Raw genomic sequence first — 21,286 nt, 5'->3', positions numbered from 1 at the left:
AAACCGTTAGCGTCGATGACGCGGAAAAAAGGGAACGGACGTCATCACGCCGGCGTGGGCCTATTATAGGCGTCGGTGACGTCAGCGGAGTCGCGTGCGATGCCGTGCCTCTATGACGTCCAAGTCCACGTCGGCGCGAAGCTACGAAAAGAATTTCCGAATGTTGCTGACGCAAGGGGATATTCACAAGGTGAGGAATCCACACGGCAGATGTATCTATCAGAAGGGAAGATACTGTATAATTTTTCTCAAATTCCTGAGCTGAATGCAGTTTCATCAAGGGATTTCAAATTGATGAGTTTTAGAGACTAACAGCGGAGGGAAATAACTAACTTTAGATGCCCTCACTCTTGGTAAAAACCATCATCGTTACAGCTTTGGATAAACCTTTGCAGGTAGGTATTCAAACAATCAGAAGGAGTCATTTTCAGAAATGAGAGGGTGCTCTCTAGATTATTACCTTGTCAGACCTTCTCAAGTAGATTTGGGTTGCTTTAAATAAACCATACTGGGGAAATAATTGAATATTAACATTTCTGCCTCTCATTGTTTTAGTTTGAAAACACTGGGAGAGGATCAAAATTTGACAAATCAGGCCGTTGATAAAGAAATGTATATATTTACTACCAACACACCCATTGATGTTTGTAGCACTAATTAATTTGAGACGTTTGCAGGTTATTTGTAACTAAATGAAGATCAGGACATATGTTCAGCCTTGGTTTCCTAGAACATTCATGTCTATAATCATTTACATGGGAATACTGATCAGGATGATTTTTTTGTTCATTCAATCAGTTGTACCATGCTCCAGTAAACCCCATTGACAGAATGCCCAGTTGTCAATGGTTATGTAATTCTAAACAAAAAGCTTATAGATTTTAAGGTGAGACCCTTCAGAGGTCTGGTTACAATGCTCTCAACAAAATACTTTGTGCAAACTGCCTTGCTCCTGGCAAAATCTGATTAGTCTCTCACTTGTCATGAAAAGCTATTAGTGGATAACATACACGAAACATATTTGTTTTTAATCAATTAATATGTTGATTTTAGTCACAACAGGCAGTTTATGAGCTAACGAAATCTGAAGAGGTTTTATATATGATTTAATATGAATTACCGAGATGTTTTACTGTTATTGTGTGGGGACTTGAATGTGAATATCCATCCTTTAGAAACTGAGATCTTGTAGGGAATGCACAAGTGGGTTAAAACAACGAATTGTCTGCCTTTACAAATCTGAAAACACTTGTTCAATGGGTTTATGCTGGGCCCAAAGTAATCTTGTTTGTATTAATAGCCAGTTTAGTAGTGGTAGGCCAGCTCAGGTTTCATTCAGAATAGGGTCCCTTACTAAACTAGATTATATATTTCCCATAGAATAGTCTCATTTAATGCAAGGCAAGCATTGGAAGACAGTCACTCTTTTCTTCAGTATTATTTAAAAGATGCTGCTCAATCGAAATAGGGAAAATTGTTGTTTTCAGCTAGTTGGTAACTCTAACATCACAGGACTCGATAGGATTAATTTATGTAAATTTGTTGGAGTTTCTGGGTGCCATCATGCTTCAGTCCTTTTTAGACATTTTAACTTCCTGTTTAAGTTTAGTATGAACAATCTGTGTGTCTAATAGCACCTATGTAACCTAAACGAGGGTGAAGATAGTGTGGCATGATATGATATAAAGTTAATTAATCTTAAATGTTTGATGTACTTTACTTTAAGAAAGTTTAAAAGCTGAACAATTCATTCAGTGTTTGAAGATTAAAACATGTTAAAACAAAGATATAAACACTTTGTAAAGAAGTTGGTGAAAGATGATAGAAAACATGTCTAGTGGTAATATGAAAGAATTTTGGAGTGAAATGCTAGGTCTCTAAAACTGGTAAAATCAGAAAAAGATTGGATTTCATATCAAAATTCCCTATACTCATGTTCCAACTGTTGGGGTAAAGAAACATGCCTTGAAAAGATATGATTGACTTATTATATTTGGGAGTCTAAGATCTCAAGGGCTGTAGGCCCAGACACTTAAGCAGCTCTGACAGATTGGTGGGCAGAGCAGTGGCTCATGTTTTTGTCCAGGAGACCTGGAGAGTGTAAAGCTGCTATAAAATGGTAGGGTACAATAATCAAACTAATTTTTTTTTTTTTAAACGGAAAACTGTAATTTCTCTGCAAGCTACAGAGACACCATCACCAAGAGATGTAGTTTTGAAGAGTTTTTTAAATGAGTTAAAGAGAAAGATTTCATGGCATTTGAGTAGGACAGTTTTTGATTACAGCATTTGACTATAGACCATTATTTTTGTGCTTCAGCTATGGCCAGGCAGTTGTATGGGCAAAGTGGTATCTTAAAATGCAGTGTTGTTGGCCTTGAGTTAGTATTTGACCTGGTGGGTAGGAACTTACCCTCGAAAAAGCTGAGTGTATTGCAAATTTAACTTGTGATTACATTATTGCACACTGACAGTTGGCTCCAAGTTGAACTAGATCTGGATGGCCACTGGTCCAATAATATACAGGCCAGTTAAGGCGTAAAAAAGGACTCCATCTTGTCCTGTCTGACCTTTTTTCTGGCTGGCCTTTTTAGATTATTGCACGCTATTGGCTCCATCTCCCCAAAGTTAGCAAAGTTCACATATCAAGTTTCCTTTATGCTGACGACCTTGTGGTAATGAGCCTCACAACCAAGGAACTTCGGCATAAACTAGACACACTGGAGAAGTGTGGTTATAAAAATAAGTTAGCTATCAATTTAGGTAATATCAAGGACCTGATTTTCAATCTTGGGATGCCTATTGCATTTAGGTGGAACCTAGGTGGAGCAGGGTTTGAAAGAATATTAATATTGAGGGCTAACAATTTTCAGTGAAATTCAGCCTTGAGGCAGATATGTAGGGTTAAAGGTATAATCAGATATAGGTATGCTACAGAAATGTTTTCAGTCATATGGTGGATACTTCACCTATCCTTTTGTATTGGAGTTTCAATCTAAGATCATAGCCTTAGTCCTATATTGTGCTGACCTTATAGCACTGGGCAATTGTGCTAACCTGTAGGTATTTACAAACAAACAACTTTTGGCTCTTCCACCTAATGTGATTTCGAGATGAACTTTGTCTTAAGACAGGTGCTAGAGCAGTCAAGCACCAAATCGGTCCAGGCATCTGTAAAACTTAACTATAAAAGGAAAATGTCTTCATGTAACTGCTAATGGAAGGGAAATCTGAGAATGCTTGAGATTTCAGAAAATATATTGATAAGGTACTTAATACCTTTAAATGGTTTGAAATATATGGGACACAAGGAGTGTCTTAAGTTAAAATTATTATATTGTAGATTAGGGACTGACTTGAGCAAGAAAACAGATGGAGACCATGTTCAAAGTAGTTCAAATTTGACCTGGCTCTGCTGGGATCTGGTTCTGTCTACCAGTATGTTACTCGTGTACCCTCTAGACATTATCAAAATTAAATTCTGAGAGCAGGGATTGGTAGCTGTGTGAGGGTTTATAAGGGGATTGAAGAGAAGATTTTATTCAGTTTCATTGTGTCTGATGTAATGGGTCAATAAAGTGGCATCCATTTTCTGTTAGACGGCAATTGATATTTAGGGAGGAATAAAAAACCCGGTAGCTGCCATTGTTTAAAAATGATAAAACCACCTCTCCAAAAAATGCTACTTTGCTTTTGCAAGATTGTCTAATTTAGATGATGCAGCTACAATTAGCAAATACCCGTCATCAGTTGAGAAAAGATGTCTGATTTTGGTTTTTTAAATTATGAATCCACTTTTTAAACTTGTACACTTCCGCAGAAACACACAATAACATTTTATGGACTTATGATCTGCATAAACTTAGATAGTTTCAAAAGATAAAAACTGAGTTAAGTTAACGAGTTAAGTTAGCCCTTCTTCACTAGGTGCTGCAGGGTCCTGAATAGCATGTTCTTGGTTTTATCAGAGTTAAGTTGGAACCAGCTCCCTTTCATCCTGTTTGTGTTCGTTATATCTCAAATACTGGAGTAGATCCCTGAAGTGACCCCAGTTACAATTGGAGTTTCAACTATCCATTCAAAAAAGAGGTCATCAATATGGCCAAGGCATGTAAGGTCCCAACATCGTGAAGAAAGTGACATGATACATATGCAGATGAATAACATTCTGTAACATCATTTTTACTGCCTTCATTGAGCCGAACAATACGTGGTCATCTGATGCAGTCAGATGGAAGTTCAACTATTTTATCTAGATGGAAATGTGAAGATTAACAACAGATGCATTTGTGAACAATGAAGTCAGTAAGGGAAAATGTACCCAACAAAACTGGGTTGAGAATAATAGAAGGTTAATGCCATTGAGTTACCACAATGGTCTCCGAGTCATGGAAATAAAACAAATGTCTGGAATGGGAGCTAGAAGTAATGCACATCTTTATGCAAACACCAATTATTGAAGCATATGCTCTAGAAATGCAGTGCTGAACAACAAACCAGGAAAATGTAGTAGGAATTGTAACTGTCTGACCCAAATGTTACATTGTCTTTCTTCTTTGATTACTACATCTTGCCCCAGGATGCTAAATTTGGCAGCAGGAAAATTCTAAGAATGTTTTCCCCCATATTTGATAGATATGAGTCGCTATTAGCACTGAACTCACAACCCATGAAACTGAAATATTGAATGAAACTACATACAACATTCAAGGCTGCAGTGCAAGTGTGGGCTTCCCCTGTGTGCCTCCATATCCTCTGCAAATACTACGTTAGGGGCATCGGGGGAAGCATGAAAACCACTTTGCCATCTCTGTGGGTTTTCTGCTGAAACTGTCAGCATGTCTGCATTTTGGTCAAAAGTAATGCACATGCCTGCTAAGAGCCTGGCATTGACCAACAACTCATTTAACAATAGTTTGTGAGTAATCCACAGAGATGGCAAAGTCTTTTGTATAAATGATATAACCAAAGGACAAGCAGGAACCTAGAGCCCGCTGATACTGTGCTCTAATCAATGACCCAGAACAGGAGAACCTAGCAATGCCACTCAGACATTGATAACTTTATGTATATACTGTTGTTGCAGAATGGACAATGACTACACTGAAAACAAAAAGGTTACCTGAGATTGGGCTGTTTCGGCGCGGCGACCCAGGCGCAGAAAAAGTCACTTTGTCTTAAAGAAAGGAAGAAAGATGGAGAAGAGAGAAACTGTAAAAGATTATTCGAAAAAGAATTTTCATTATTTATGCAAGGTTAACTTTAACGTCCAATACTGGGTCCAATTTACACTTCATGATAGTTTTATTTGAGACAAGTGCATTGACAAATATGTATGAAAAAAAAACTGGAATATAAATATGAAGAAATTAGATGATTCAGAAATACACCCAGAGTGAAAGTATATAACTCTATGTTTTTTTAGACATATCTTTTGAAAGACTGACAGCCATTTGTTTAGTTTCTATTATTTGGCAGGCCTATTATTTTTTTCAGTTCATTGCTATTTTCATTTTTTTTTTTACAAACAATTGGGTTTTCTATGCATAAGAGAACCAACTGGGAGGCTGAGGGAAGAAATATGTTTCTATTTTTCTATCTGCTGTGGCAAAGCTTCATGTCACCTTGGAGGGGTTAACCTCTCAAAAACAAAACTATTAACATAGAATGCAAGGTTGAAACATGGTTCATAATAAAGATACATCTATTATATAACTACTAAATGGAAAAGTAGCTTTAACTGCTTCAGGTAATGGCAATGGGCGTTACCTTAACATGGAATCTGATGTTGTTTTATGGAAAACAGCAAAAAGGTCAATAGCATGTCTGGATACAGCTTCGACTATTTTTTTTTAAAAGAATCTTTTTAACAAACTTTTCGTCAGTTGCAATATATAGTGCATCATGTACAGAAGACTTGGTGTCAAAGTACCAGACCATTAACCAGTGTTAGTAACAATCATACAGTGTTTCAGATGCGGGAGCACTGTCCCCTTGTCTGTAGGAGTATGTTACAAATCTGCCTTCAAATGATCTTACATACGTTACAAAAACCTATCCTGAGAAACTAACTGTGAAATGTATACAACTTGTGTGCCCCCCTTGGTTCCTGTTACCTCCCAACCTCACCAACCATATTCCCGAGGCCTCTGTATGTCATCCAGCTGTTCCATATTTTCCCCCAATTTTTTGGGCAACCCCTACTTTCATATACAATTTTTTCCGTGGTGCTGCACCAGTCTAAATCAGACTTCCACTGTCCTATCTTCGGGGGGAGGTTTGCACCCCATGCTCGGACAATATTTCTCTTAGCTACCATTGCTGCTACCATTAGCCAGATTTGTTGGTATCTTTGCCAGGACTGATCACTTATCACACATAATATGTGCCACCTGGCCTCGGCTGGAATTTCTTGTCCCAGGACATCACACTTATTACCTTTCCCTAGTACTGCTGTATGACCAGGCGTCCCCATATGATATGATAGAAGGTGCTTCTTTGATTACAGCCTCTGATACACAGATCCGTTGGAGCCCGTCCCAGCTTTCGGGATCACCAACACTGTAGCTGTGCGTTGGTCTACTGGTAGGCACCCCTCTCCCTTGCCTCTTCGAACATCTTCAACAAGTCTGAAGCCACCATTCCCGCAGTTCCCTTGTACAGTTCAATGGGGAGCCCGTTGGGTTCCGGTGCCTTTCCGGCCTTTAGATCTCTTATGACCCGTTCAGTTTCTGCACTGTGATATCTCTGTCTATGTCCTCCCGATCTGCATCTGGTAGCTTGGGAAGTCGGACATCCACCAGCAGTTCACGACAGTCTTTACTTGTTCTAACTAGATTTGAGGTGTATATGCCCTCGTAGCAAGTGGCAAAGGCCTCCGCCATTCCCTCACCTGTTTTTTTCATTACCCCATGGTAGTCCCGTATTTCCACAACACAGCTCCTCTCTCATTCTCTCTTTTCCAGCCACGCAATTATTCAGTTTGCTTTGTCCCCAAGATCGTATAACCTCCTTTGCGTCTCTGGTGCAAGGGATATTACCGCACTGTTTGCTAGGTCTCTCATTTACCTTTTGTTTAAGCCGGGTTTGGTGTGGGATTGACGGATCAGTTTCTTCACGATAGGGCTCTCGCTTCCAGTTTAAGTACTTCCCTTTCTAGATTGTTCCACTGGATCTGTTTTTCTTTTTTAAACCCCCGCTCCAATAGTGCTTGTACATGCCCTTGCATCAGCAGTTGAAAATGCTTCACAAAGAGTGCACGCGGAGTCTACGGACTCCTTGTTTTCCTGGATGTAGAGCTGTGTCCTTTCCATAACTTGCTTGACTATATCTTTATTCTTAAAAACTCAGGGGTCTATTCTAGGGGGTAATACCGCTAGTCTTGGTGGGCCCTGAAAGTCCGCTTCCACTGGAGAGTGGTCCGAAATCCCTCTCGCTTTGATATGTGCACTCCGGAACAAACCGCTATTCTCCGTGTGCGTCAGTTTGTGGTCGGGGCGGGAATATGCTGCAATGCACCGCTGAATAAAATGTATATTTTCGTTCTCTATGATTGTGCAGGTGCCATTGGTCTGTTAGCCCCATGGCTTCCACAAACGCCCACGATGGCTCCTCCCCCCTTCCCCTAGTCACTTTCGATTACCTGTCTCGCTGTGGCTCCATAGTCGCGATCATGTTCCCCCCCCCCCTAAGTATTAGGATTCCCAGCAGAAGATCCACAAGCAGGGTGCCTAGTCTCGATAGTGTGTCTGAGTGTAGATTCGGTGGTACGTAAACCAAAATTATGTTCAAGACATGCCCCTCCTATGTCCCAGTGAGTGCTACATATCGCCCAAGTGGGTTGTGCTTGATTTTTTTAATAGACAGGGGAAGGGTGAACTTTACCAATACTACGACCCCTCTCGATCCCAACGGATAGCCTGCATGTGCCACTAATTTATATCCATACATGTCTAGTACTTTGTAATGGTTACCCTTTAGATGCGTTTCTTGTATTAGCTCCAAATCGGGAGAGTACCTATGTAAATATTGTAGTACCACTGTGCTCTTGATTCGATTACCCAACCCGTTGACATTCCAGGTGAGGATTTTCAGTTTACTATCGCCCAGGCCCCGCTGTCTGGTACCGAATTCCTAGGATCGGATCTTTCCCATGTGTAACACTAACTTCTTTTTCGCCCATTCTGCTGGGTGGATCACCATACCATGTATTGAGCCCTGTAAAAGTTTTACATCCTGACGATCCTGTAACCTATAACATACCATCTCTTTCAACTTATAACAATATTGCTTTCCCTTAACCATATAACTCCCCCCTCCCTGCTAGTTGGGTTCAATTAACCACCCACCTCCCAAACTTGCAGAGCGCCTGTAGCTCCTTTAAATGTGTTCACTAAAACGGGGGTTGGCCGGTGTCCGACTGTATAGATTTCCTTCCGCGTCAACTCCCACCCCCTCTGGTGTTTGGTCCAAAAAAGTGTTATTACTCCTGCAGCTAGCAGCAGTGTTCGGTTGGATGTCTCTCCTCCCCAACCATATAATTATTCCCCAACATTTATTTAAAGGATATCATTGAGAATGTCATTCCAGCACTGAAAGTAAATCGTGGCCCCAGGCAGCCGTTTCAATAGTACCCCTGCCCAGGGTGTCCAGTCTTTTCTTTCCCCTTATACATTTCTGTTGTTTGAGGGCATTCCGATTTCTGTTGAGCTAGGCAGCTGTCCTTTCTGCCTTCCTCTTCTTTGGTCTCGTTGGACGTTGGTTCCCAAGGTCCGCCAGCCCTCTAACCAGTCCCATGCTTCCTATGCTGTGTTAGAGTACCAGGATTTTCAATCTGCAATGACCCTTAATTTTGCCGGATACAACAACATATATTTGACTGCCTCAATAGTCCTCCTTTGCCTCTGGACCTGCAACGTAAAGCTTGGGAAAAACCGAATAGTTGCATTTTCGTATCGGAGGTCACCATGCAGACGTGCAGCCTGTAATTTGGCATCCCTGTCTCGATAGTTGAGTATCTGGTCTATTATCGTTCTGGGTGGCACGCCCAGTTTTGGCCTAGCAACAGGGGCTCTGTGATCCCGCTCTATTGTTTAGTAGTTGGACAGTCTCTTCAGTTTGAGATGTTGTATGTAATAAAAGGTATTATAGGAATAGGTCTATGCTAGGTCCTTCTATGCCTTCCGGGCCCCCACCACTCTGATATTTTTTCTTCGGGTCCTCCTTTCCTGGTCTTCCAGTCTCGCAGCCATGGTCTCTTGCTGCTTCATAAGGGTCTGTACCTGTTCCTCAAGGCTCTTCGTGACGGTTTGTAACTTCGCCACTACAGTTTCTGTTGTGTTGACTTTCTCAGAAATTGTGTGCAGGTCTGCCCTCAGCAGGTTCACATCCAGAATCACTACATCTAGTTTGGGTCCGATCAATCCTTTCAGATGCGCAATCACTGCCATTATTGCGCTTAAGGAGGGTTCCACCGGTTCGTCTGATCGCAACTCGAGGGTGCTCATCGCTTGTTTCGTGACCGCATATTTATCCATTTTATTGATCTGGGACCTGCCTACCCCTTGGGCATAATCCACGGGCTCAGCCCCGTCGCACCTTTGTGGACTTCAAATTCTGGGGATGCATGCTTACTGCCAGTCCCTTTCACCTCTGGGTGGCCAGGTAGGCCCCACTTCTCTGCCGTGAACCTTGCTGGTTCATGGCCGTTAGTTTGGCCCGGGTCCAAGTGCACTCTTTGGGGATGGCCGGCAGTCGCTTACTCCTGCCTCAGTTCCTGGGTTTGAGCTGGTGCTTTCTCGCTGTTCCCCCTTGGCTCCCCTATGCTGGCCAATCAATCCAGGCCTCTTTGATTATACATTAGCGCACTACGCCCCTGGTCTGCCGGACTCACATTGATTTACTCCGTGCGCGGAGTTCTTTTATGCCGGTGCGTACTGAGAGGAGGGCGGGGAGTACAGGATCTCTCTGGGCCTTCGGGCCTCTCCCGCGCTTATTGCTGAGGTGTTATTGCTTTTTGGTCCCGCAACCCGTATCCCTAGGTGGGTCGTCATCAGACTGGCTGGCCACCAGATATCTGAGCCCGTTTCTCACCGGCGGGTGCGGTTACCTCCTCATTATCACGATGTCGGTCTTCAGCCACAGGCCTTTCCCGAAACCAGTTCCTCCTCCCTCCCGCTCGGATCTGGCTCCGGGGCGCTGGTAGGGAGTATCTGGCACATGCATACCATATGTTCTCCTGGGGTCCTCACGGTCGACTCTTCGCGAGCCTTTGTTCGCGGTCTCTGCTTGTAGGCCCCTCCTCCGGGGCACGGTGTGTTAGGCCCCGGCGTGGGCCATGGTTTCGCCGATCTCAGCAGCAGGGGCCGAACCTTGATGGGGCGCCCTATTTCGGAAGTCTGCCACCTTCTCTCTGCACTTCCGCAGGGGCCATGGGGGTCCGTCCTTGCCGCCCGAGCGCCCCTGTCGTTACTTGCCTGGCATGTCACATAACGGGCGTGCGCTGCCCACCTCGGTCGACACCCTTCACTTGTGTTACTGCACCGTTCCGGAGCTGCTCCGTGGTTCGTCAGAGCCGCCCCTTAGGTTGCCGCACAGTCTCTGGGTCCCCAGGAGTGGATAGGTGTACGGATATGGGGTGTCTCGTCGGGTGAGGGCTGGAGCTCCGACATAAAGCAGCCATCTTGGTCGGCTCCAAAGCCACACCCCCAGCATTGACTATTTTAGTTGGACTGGGGCACAAGCTAGACCGACCTGCAAGTGAACACAGATGAATATGGGTCAGAAGTTTATACTGCTGAACAAAGTCATCTTCACACTAAAGTACTTTCATAGAGGTCACCTCAGGGGCATTTTGAAGATTTTTGAGGCCCTGGGCCAAGAGTATTTTGGGGGCTCCAGCTCAGAACAGCTTTGAATTTATAATCCTATCATAGCTCTTTCATGCCCTCTTTGGCCAGGTCACTGACAATGCACAGGCACACATGTCCAAATTTTAAATGTGTTTACAACTAATATTCAGGGATAGTGACTTCTAATATTCAGGGATAGTGATGTGTGTTTTCAATATTGTAAAACAGCAGCAGCTCTCTAATATTACTGCATATAATCTCTGTGACCCCCTCTCATTTCTCATAAGTGAAGTTCTGTTTTCTGTGGGTGTTGCATGAAACAAACACACTGCAAAATGTCTGTGATAGACTCTAACACATCACCCATATTAAAAATAAATCAAAGAAAACAGTATTTAAAGCAATTTGTTTACAGATTATTCAAGATCATCAGGGCAAGACTCTGCTGAACCAAGCTGGCTCTATCAGGTGGGGGGGCTGAAAGACCCCAACCACCTCCGATGCATACTACTGAACACCCGCTCTGCACGCAAGCATGCCGTCGAGCTCTGGAACCTGCTCGACCCAACATCCCCGGACGCCGCCTTCCTGATAGAGACCTGGTTTAACGACTCCTTCACACCCGACATCGCCATAGCCAACCCCGACGGCTACAAGGTCACCCGCAGAGACTGCACCAACGTAGTCGGCGGAGGAATCGCCATCGTCCACAAGAACAGCATCAGGGTCTCGACTAGCACTGACGACGCGCTCAGCACCGCCAAACACATGCATTTCCAGATCCACACAGACCCTAACTCCACCTTCAGAGGCACCCTCGTCTACCGACCCCCAGGACCTCACCCCCTGTTCAGTGACTCCATCGCCGCCTTGATCAGCACACACGCCCTGACCTCCACCGACTACATCCTCCTCGGAGACCTGAACTGAGAACAACAACGACAACAACTCCACAACCCTGACTGATAACCTCGCCAACCTCAGACTGGAGCAACTTATCACAACGCCCACCCACTCCGCCGGCTCACACTCGACCCAGTCTTCTCCTCAAGCCTGCATGTCTCCGTCAGACACACCACCGAACTCCTCTGGACCGACCACCGCTGCATCCACTTCGCCTTCCAGAAACCGACCGCGCCCAACAGATCCCCTGCTGCTGCTGGCGCAAAATCACCGAAGACCAACTACATGCAAACATCGCTCTCAGCCCACCCACCGAACCCTCCAACACCGACGACGCTGCCCACAGCCTCAGACGCTGGATCGAGGACTGCGCCAACAGCCTCGCCCCGCTGAAGAAAACCCCCCCCACAGAGGCACCAGCAAGAGGGCCAGCTGGTTCACCCCAGAACTCCTAGCCTCCAAACAAGCCTGCCGGAAACTAGAGAAGAAATGGCACAGTGAACAAACTCCGGACAGCCACGCAGCACACAAGGACGCCATCCGCAACCACCCCCACCTCTTCAGGGCGGCCAAGAGGACCTCCTTTAAAGACTGCCTCAACAACAACGCACACAATAGCAAGGAGCTCTTCAACATCGTGAAGGAACTCTCCAACCCCAGCTCCAACACCAATGACATCCCGCCGTTGCAAGCCCTGTGCGACTCACTCGCCACCTTCTGCCACTGCAAGATAGCAGACATCCACGACAGCTTCAACGCCCAGACAGCCCCAACAGACAGCAACACAACAGACCCTTCGCACACCATCGACCACGACCCCCTGCTTGCCTTAGCCAGCATGAGCATTGATGACACCATCAAGACCATGCGCACAATCCACTCCGGCTCTCCATCAGACCCATTCCCGTACCACGTCATCAACAGAGCAACAGCTCCATCGCACCACACCTGTGCAACGTCATCAATCTCTACATCGAGACCGCGACCTTCCCAAAGATCTGGAAACACGCCAAGATCAACGCCATACTCAAAATTCTAAGGCAGACCCAAGAGACCTCAAGAACTTTCGGCCCATCTCTCTGCTCCCCTTCCCGGGCCAAGGTAATCCAGAAAACCATGAACAGACAGCTAACCCGATACCTCGAAGAAAACAGAATCCTGGACCCTTCCCAATCAGGGTTCCGCAGCAACCACAGCACCGAGACTGCCCTCATAGCCACCACTGACAACATCAGGACCCTGCTGGACAACGGCGAGACCGCAGCACTCCTCCTCCTAGACCTCTCTGCTGCCTTCGACACAGTCTGCCACCGCACACTACAAGGCTCTGGATTGGACCACCTCCTTTCTCTTCGGCAGAACCCAAAGCGTCCGCTTCCCCCATTCCATTCCAAAGCCTCTGAGATCATCTGCGGCGTACCCCAGGGATCCTCCCTCAGCCCGACACTGTTCAACATTTACATGGCCCCGCTCCCACACGTAGCCCGACAGCACGACCTCAACATAATCTCCTACTCCGACGACACCCAGCTGATCCTCTCCCTCACCGTCTCCTCTTCCTGCTTCAACACCCTCCGCATGCTCCACAAGATCTACAGATGGATCCCGACAGATACAAGAAAGACAGTCACCCAGGCCCTCGTCAGCAGCAGACTAGACTAAGAAAAGGGCCTCTACGCGGGAGCCCCGACCAAGCTCATCAAACGACTACGAAGCATCCAAAACGCTCGGCACGACTCATCCTCGACATACCACTCCACGGCCACATCACCGCCCACCTGAGAAACCTGCACTGGCTCCCCGTCAACAAGCGGATATCCTTCAAGCTCCTCACCCACGCCGCACACAAGGCACTCCACAAGACCGGCTCAGCCTACCTCAACAGACGGCTCTCCTTCTACATCCCCAACCGCCAGCTACGCTCAGCCGACCTCTCACTCGCCACCGTCCCGCACATCTGATGAACAACCACAGGTGGGAGATCCTTCTCCCACCTCGCCGCCAAGACATGAAACACTCTCCCACTGAGCCTACGACAGACCCAAGACCTGCTGACCTTCAGGAGGATACTCAAGACCTGGCTGTTCGATCAGTAGCAGCCCCCCCCCTGCGCCTTGAGACCCTCGCGGGTATGTAGCGCGCTTTACAAATGGCTGATTGATTGATTGAAAGGCCGGGGCCCACTTTGCCCATGCCATAAAACTTCTCTGGGTCACCTTTCTGAAATAGTGTTTTTTAAGGACCCTAGGCTGTACCTGAGAAGGGCTACAATGCATTTGACTGTCAAGAGTTAGCCATAGAGACGTATTCTGAAAATGAGAAAGGTCTGAACAGGAAGGAGAACAAGTAACGGCAGGGCGATTGTTCTTTCCAAGACAGTTGCTTTAGTTTCATAATGGTTCTGCAATCTTTTGAGGCTCAAGTGTGGGAAGGATAAACTGCTTATCGGTCTTTGTATACTGATCAGAGGAAGCCCATTGAGGGCTTTTGAGAACTTTGAATCCTACAAAGCAGGAGAAATCCTACAGGTTGGGTAGGGAGCCTTACAACCACGATCCAACGTATCACTGGAGTGAAGGGTGTTAATTCTGCTCCCAATTCTCTGGTACATAGCCTGGGATACCATGGAGAGCTGTTAGGCCACGAGCTTCATAAATTCTCCACCTAGAGACGCTGGTTCTTCAGTTCCTTATCCGTGCCACAGCTACTAAACCATTAGACCCATGGACCTTCGGCCTGCAATGATATAACCCAGGAGGGTAGATCAGAAAGATGGCCTAAATAGCTCTGGTATACATAATCAGTCCAGCGCATCTCTGGTGCAAGGGAGAACAGCTCTTATCAGTTTATTGGTCAAAGGACTCCGTCATTTCTGATTAATCCTAAACTGCGACTTAAAGGATTGCAGGCTCAATGTGGTATTTTATAAGGGGAAATCCTAATCCTATTTGTGCCATTTAAATCACTATGGCATGAATCCTACCCATTCCCTGATCATCCCAACACCCCGTTAGCTGTCCAAATCCTGGCAGATTTGTTTTGAGGCCACCAAAGTCATGTGCTATACTTATCACCATTAGAAAAATATAAGTAACAAGAATACAGAAATGTTCTGCATGGGAGCATTCATATCTCTGCTTTGTTTCCATCCCATGCTATAATTTAGTGAATGCAAAACAACAAGGTGATGGATGGAATGATTAAATCAATCTCAGCCTCTGGCAATCTCTCAGGTCACATCCCACTCCATTGTTGTTTGCCCATCATGCCACCTAAGTTTGTACCCAATCATATGTAAATCAGTCTTGACCCTGCTCCTCACGGGAACAGTCCAGTCTGAACTGACAGACAAATTCCTCCATGAACCATAACACAAGCAATTCAGGACCTGTTTCACCCTTATTAGGGCTCTTCAGCCAGGTATAGCTTCATTCCAGTGCCACAGTTAGCCAGGACCCACTTTTGGGCATACCTGGCGCACTTAGGGCATCAAATACAAACACAACAAGGTCATGGATGGAATGCTTGAATTAATCGAAGTCATTGACAATTGCCCAGGCCGCATCTCAATCAATCATTTAGTAAATATCATTTGTGAGTCAGAAAAGGGTAGGGACCCACCTACTGGGCTTGGAGGTAGAAAGCTTACCTGGTAGTACCTGCAAAACCAATAACCTTAGCATAGCCATAGACCTTCCAGGTTGTACATTATGTTCCAAGAAGGTTCTGGGCAATGTTATTAATATACAAATTTCCATATTCAGCACTGCTCTCAACCAAAGCAACGAGTATTGGCCCAGCATGGGGGCGGAATTATATTAATATTTTTAACACCTAACAAAAGTTAAACTATGGAACATAGTAGCCTAACTGCTAGGGCAGTTGACCTCAAATCTGGGGGCCGGGTTCGAGTCTCAGCAACGACGCTCAAAATCATGTGATTCTGGGCAAATCACTTCATCTCCCCGTGCCTAACAAAAATTAATGTGTCCTTGTGTAACGGAACTGGTGCTCATGTAAAGCGCTCCGATACCTTAGGGTCAAGTTCGTGCTATATAAAACTCTGGGGAAAAAAAGTCTAACTAATTAAAGGCATGATTTTGTACAGAAATATTTGGTGTATATTGGTGCAACCACCAGGCAGATTAGACAAAAATATTTTAGTTCAGTTCAGAGATTTCTAGCTTGACATCTTTGTGTTGATGTTATTGTAGTATAGTTCAAATGACACACTGCTTTCTGCCAGAGCCATAACACAATTTTCATACAGCATTACACGTCATCTCATGGATACTACAGAATGCAGTAAAATTCAATACTATGTCCAGAAATTCAGGTTCCTTAAGACATTTCCCAGAAACAGGCCTTACATCCAGCTGCGGCTCCTCCACAATGGCAGAGGAGTGTCGCCCGACTGGCTCAGAGCGAGCAGCAGAAACTGAAAACGATATTTTACCATTGTTTTATTTTTTAACTGCTGGCTCTCAGCCAGCGTGTGCTGGGCGGAGCAGTCCAGGCCATGGGAGAGGGGAGGAGGAGTGGTATGTCCACTTGTAAGTGTGCATGTCTGTTTGGCCAACCGCCTTAGGCCGCCCAAACTGACAGGCGCACTTTGTTTTCTCCAACTCTGCTGTAGTGTACAGACGGGTTGTTACAGCCAGGTTGGAGAAACAGCACAGACTCCCTGTGCCTGAGCAAGCATCTTTTCAGCCCGCTCAGGCCAATCCCCGTGCTGCTCTCATAAAATGAGAGCAGCGCTGGGATTGCACAGAGAGTCTGTGATGCTGCCCCGGGGACGGCTGGGAGCGACAGACCAGAGAAGCAACAAGAGGCGAGATGGCCATCATCATGAGGTAAGTTTTTATTAATTAATTTCCTGTGCGTTTCCTCTCTGCACCCCCTCCACTCCCACACTTTCAAATGATATCGGCTGCCACTGGTTACATTTAAATTCGGGATGCTCCTAAGAATTTTAGAAAAGTTTTCGACTTTGTTCATTGAAAGCATTACGGTGGGAGGGCGTGAAGAGACAGCCAACTGAGGGAACTGAAGTACAGAAAAATAAAACAGATAAGGGATAAGTATAAAATGGGGTGCAAAGACAGACAGAAAAACATAGAAGGGAATTAGAAACTAGCGAAATGGGTGAATAGGTAGAAACGGGGAATAAAATTGGAAGGGGGGGACCCAAATAAACTTACAGACAGGTAGCAGATGGGGTGTAGGACCTGGTGAACATATTCAACGTGTATCAGGAAAGCACAACTCTTAAGAGTGCTTGGAGTTCAAACCACTCAAAAGCAGGGAAACTCATGCAATTTCGTTAGCCGTGCAGAGCCCTTCAGGGCAGTTCAGCTCATCACAGAATTTGTTTTGCCTAAAAACTCAATAGTGGGGTGAAAGGATGAGGGTGTCAAGGTCCCTTTAATGTTCTATGGCACCTATTTTAATTGTAATGCACTGCAGACGGGACGAGACCCTGCAGCGGAGCGATTTTTTTTAACTATACTACATCCTCTCTAAAGACTTCAATCTGTTATACTACAGAGTGGTATTTTACTAGAGCTACAGTGTTGCAGACAAAGTGATATTATCTGCTATGTACTCTTTCAGAGATGCCAGTGCCTTTCCTATGCCTAAATGTTGAAGGCACTGCAAAACGAATGCTATTTGCTTTATAGCAAGAGATGAGATGTACCAGCAGAGTAGATTAGAAATAGCCCTGGCAATCGATTTCAGTGACAGCCTCATCCCTTTCGAAGAGTGCTTACACACAACGCTTTCACTCATCCCCACTTCCTACTGTATACAACAAGCCCTGCACCCCTTCCGCTCTGTGGGTTACGTAATAAGATTTTGAACTAGACCGCAGTCACCACGAGTCGGACACAGCTCGCAATTCTGTAAGCAATGAAACGCTCTGGGCATCTGTACTGCATATAGCCACAGGGCGGTGTCGGACCGGGATCACAATTAGGCCTGGTCACTCCCCCAAAATGTGGCCCACATTCCAGAGTCATTAATTTGTTGGAAGTTGGATACAGAGGTGTAGCAAGGGGGGGCGGTGACCTCCCCCGCTCTTACCTGCAGGTGTCGCGGGGTGGCAAATGCAGTAATCGCCAGCACACCCCCGCCACTCTTACATATGCAGCCGCCACGGGGCAGCAAACGCATGGCCCGCCACGGGTGGCCAAAGGTCTAGGTATGCCACTGGTTTTTTATAGTTTGAACTCTGCTTCTGGCAGGAAGAGGAGGAGAACTGAGACTAATTTATGCCCCTCCCCCAACCTGAGGACCTCCCTGGCTGGCCCTAACCAGCCCCCCACAATGCTAATTTTCCAGTTCCCCTCCCTACCCCAGTCCTCTCTGCAAAGCGAGTGCTAATGGCTTCCCATTAGCAGTTCCCTGAGGCCTCTGTGGTACCGGAGGGAGCCAGGGGGAAAGAAGGAGCAGCCCACAGTCGTTCTGGCAATTAGCCGGACTGAGGTGGGTCAGGCTCAGTATATGTATGCAGAGGCTTTGTGCACTTGCAGTGGACACAGGGATGGCCCTGGCTGATTGGACTGCTTAGTCCACCCAAAATATGGCCCACTAGCTGGCCTCGGCAACAGGCCCATATCCGATTGCCCGCCTTGCCAATCCGAGCCTGCCACAGGGTACCACACTAGGATGCTCTTAGCAATGGAGAATGCGTATACCAAGGTCCTAAAAAAGCCCTCTCCCTTACTACGGATTGTCCAGGTCCCTGTGATATAGGGTTAGGTATTTACAGAGCCACTTAAGTACACAGCAGAGGCAAGACTCTATTACACTATGTGTGCCTTTAAGTAATGGAAGCAACAGATTCCAAAAACGAAGTTTTCTCTTTGCCTTAAAGTCATTTCTATGAGATTCTGTAGTGTGGCAGATGTTGTTTAGATGTGTTATGCTAATGTGACTTCATTGGGAGATATGGCAACCCTACGAGACAAAAAAGCTTAGAAATCACTGTCTGTCACCTCAAATCAGAATTATTTATTTTGAGGACAGCAAGGCATGTTTTATACAGTGGTCGAAGTGGGGGAAAAAAAGTAAGGGAACTGTGGGCGGAGAATCAGAGGGCGGGAATAACCTGAGGATTGGATCAGTGGGCGGAGTTAGAGATGTGGCCAGGATGCGCAAAACATCCCAATCTTTAGTATTTGTTTAGCATTTCACTGACCAGTTACAGCTTATTATGTTATGTAATTCAACCAATGGATACACATGATTATTTAACGATTAATAGGAGCGATCGACATTAGAAACATATTCCACTTTGTGAATTTATTTTAATCACAGAATGTCCCAAAAATGCTTAAAAGTGGAAGCACGAGCCATTTGTTTCAGACCCATGGAGTTTCTGTCGTCAGCAATATACACAGAGACAATCAATTTTACGTGTGTAAATGACTGTATAGGAAATGTTACATAAGACAAAGGACTACAAGGTGTAGGAGTCGCATGATAACCATACTAGTAGACAGTATAGTTTAATAGTGATTGGCCTGGAGAAACACAAACTCAGAATTTAAAACTTAATACCATGATTGGGGGTTCCCTTTAAAAATCATAATTGATTTGTATCAAAAATAACACTTTTTGCAACATTAGGATAATCAAAGGCTTAGGGAAAAAACCACAACGCTCTAGTTTATACCTTGCAGTTTGTATGCAGCTCTTAAATGAAAGTTAATAGCTCACTGTTCTTTGTTAGGATTTTAACTTATAAACTGCAAGTAGCAAAAGGATCTCACTGACAAAAGCAGTAACCCACTGACCTATTTACAATATGTGCACTTTGTGATGGGCCTGGTACATTTTCTTTGCAGCAGGCACATTAACCCTCTGCGCTATCTTTCCATGAGTCAAAACTTCCACTAGACAAATCTCCGATCTCGCTCTAGGAAAAAGTTTATTCATCAGAGTTATCATGACATTTTTATTATTGCCGCAAATAGCTGGCGGCCAGGAAGGAGGCAGCAAGTGCTTTTAAAATCATAATAAAACCATAATATACGACGCCCCCACTCAAAGTCAACGCCCGTTGCGGTCACACCCGTCGCACCGCCCTAGAGCCAGCTCTTCTCAGGGGTCCTGTGACCTCAGTGACAGAGTCACTGTTGCTCTAGGGTCTGCTACTTCGTAGGCCTGCCCGAAAGACTGGAGGTGAACTTCAGTATGGATTGGTGTGGAAAGGCCTTCAAGGTGAACCCACACTTGCCACTGCTAGGGTCCACCTGCTGGTGCTAACACACCAGGGCTTTTCTGGTGCCTTCTAAGGTCTGGCATGGGAATGTGCTCCCTCAGGAGAGTGGTCTGGGGGACTGTTCATGAAGGCTGAACCTGGTTCCCCAGTTCTAAATTTAGCAGCTCTGCCCCCAGTGCTACATCTGCTTCCTCACTGAACACCATACTGCCCCACTGAGAGAAACTCATACTGCCTTCAGCAACAATCCAATTTGACCTGCTATAAATAACTGGATGTGACTCAATTCAAATTACACACTAGGCAAGAGAAATATGCTGCCTAAAAGAAAAGGTAACAACATCCTGGAAAAAGCAAACACTCATAAGGAATGAAAGATTTAATAAAGCATGTAAAATGTAAGCAGGAACATGGTGAACTTAACGCTTTTACAGTCATTATCAGAAATCAACAAGTATTTTTGCCTGAAAAGTTAAGGACATAACTACAGGGCCCAGAAAGGACCCATTTCAATGTCCACTGCTTATATGCTACCAAAGTATGGTTTCAAAAGACCACATTTGTGAACACAAAGCCGCCGTACACATTTCGTTTTCCAATCAACCAGGTATTGCAGTACCTCCAGGCAGGGCCGATCCTAGGATTTTCGGGGCCCTGGGCAAAAGGGAATGTGGGAGGCCGATGAAATCTACATAAGTAACACCTTCTGATCTCGGGGAAGCTGCTTTGTGCAGACTCCACTTGGGCCACAGCTCCTCTTCTCAGTCACCCCAAGCAACTCTTGTACAGCCCCTTTCGAACTGAAGGTGTGAGAATTGCTTGGGGGCTGAGTTAAACCTTTGTGGGCTAAAGTGCTGACAATGGGCGCCCTGCCGAGTCTCTGAACTGGCTGTCTGAGAGGTATACCCTCCCCTAGGCCTTCCCACACCATCCCTTAGAGGTCCCAAGAGGGGCGCCCCTTTCCCATGAGCCCGTTTGTGAAGCATTTTTTCACTCTGATCGGCAGACATACAGAGGACTAGTGTTGTTTTAATTGCCATTGTGGGGGGGCCCATCCTGGCAGGCAGAGTGCCAGCCCCTGGGCAGCTGTCCACACTGCCCATGCCTAGCGCGGGCCCTGCCTCCAGGTAGGAGGAACTGGAGGAAAACAATGCTGTTCAAAGAAAGACAAGAAAACAAAAGTAGCGCTTTACTGGCAAACTCTGTAAAGTGGCGCTAATGTGTTGGGGTTTGAAAAAAATTATCTGGCCACTTTAAGAACACTCCATCTTGCTTTATTTAATTATTTTTCAGAGTTTGAACATTC

At 45.5% G+C, this 21,286-nt stretch overlaps 1 protein-coding gene across 1 annotated transcript in view; it reads right to left on the bottom strand.

The window, feature by feature from the left end:
- The window catches only part of MTUS2 (microtubule associated scaffold protein 2), a 1,701,731-nt gene that overhangs the window by 512,169 nt on the left and 1,168,276 nt on the right, over positions 1-21,286 (bottom strand). The window contains exon 9 of the mRNA XM_078657132.1: positions 5,123-5,176. Within this exon, the coding sequence (XP_078513258.1) occupies positions 5,123-5,176 (54 nt within the window). The remainder of the gene's footprint in view (positions 1-5,122; positions 5,177-21,286) is intronic.

This window comes from Lissotriton helveticus, chromosome 8 (genome assembly GCF_964261635.1).
Source record: "Lissotriton helveticus chromosome 8, aLisHel1.1, whole genome shotgun sequence".
NCBI classification, from domain to species: domain Eukaryota; kingdom Metazoa; phylum Chordata; class Amphibia; order Caudata; family Salamandridae; genus Lissotriton; species Lissotriton helveticus.
This window is presented reverse-complemented; position numbering and strand designations above follow the sequence as displayed.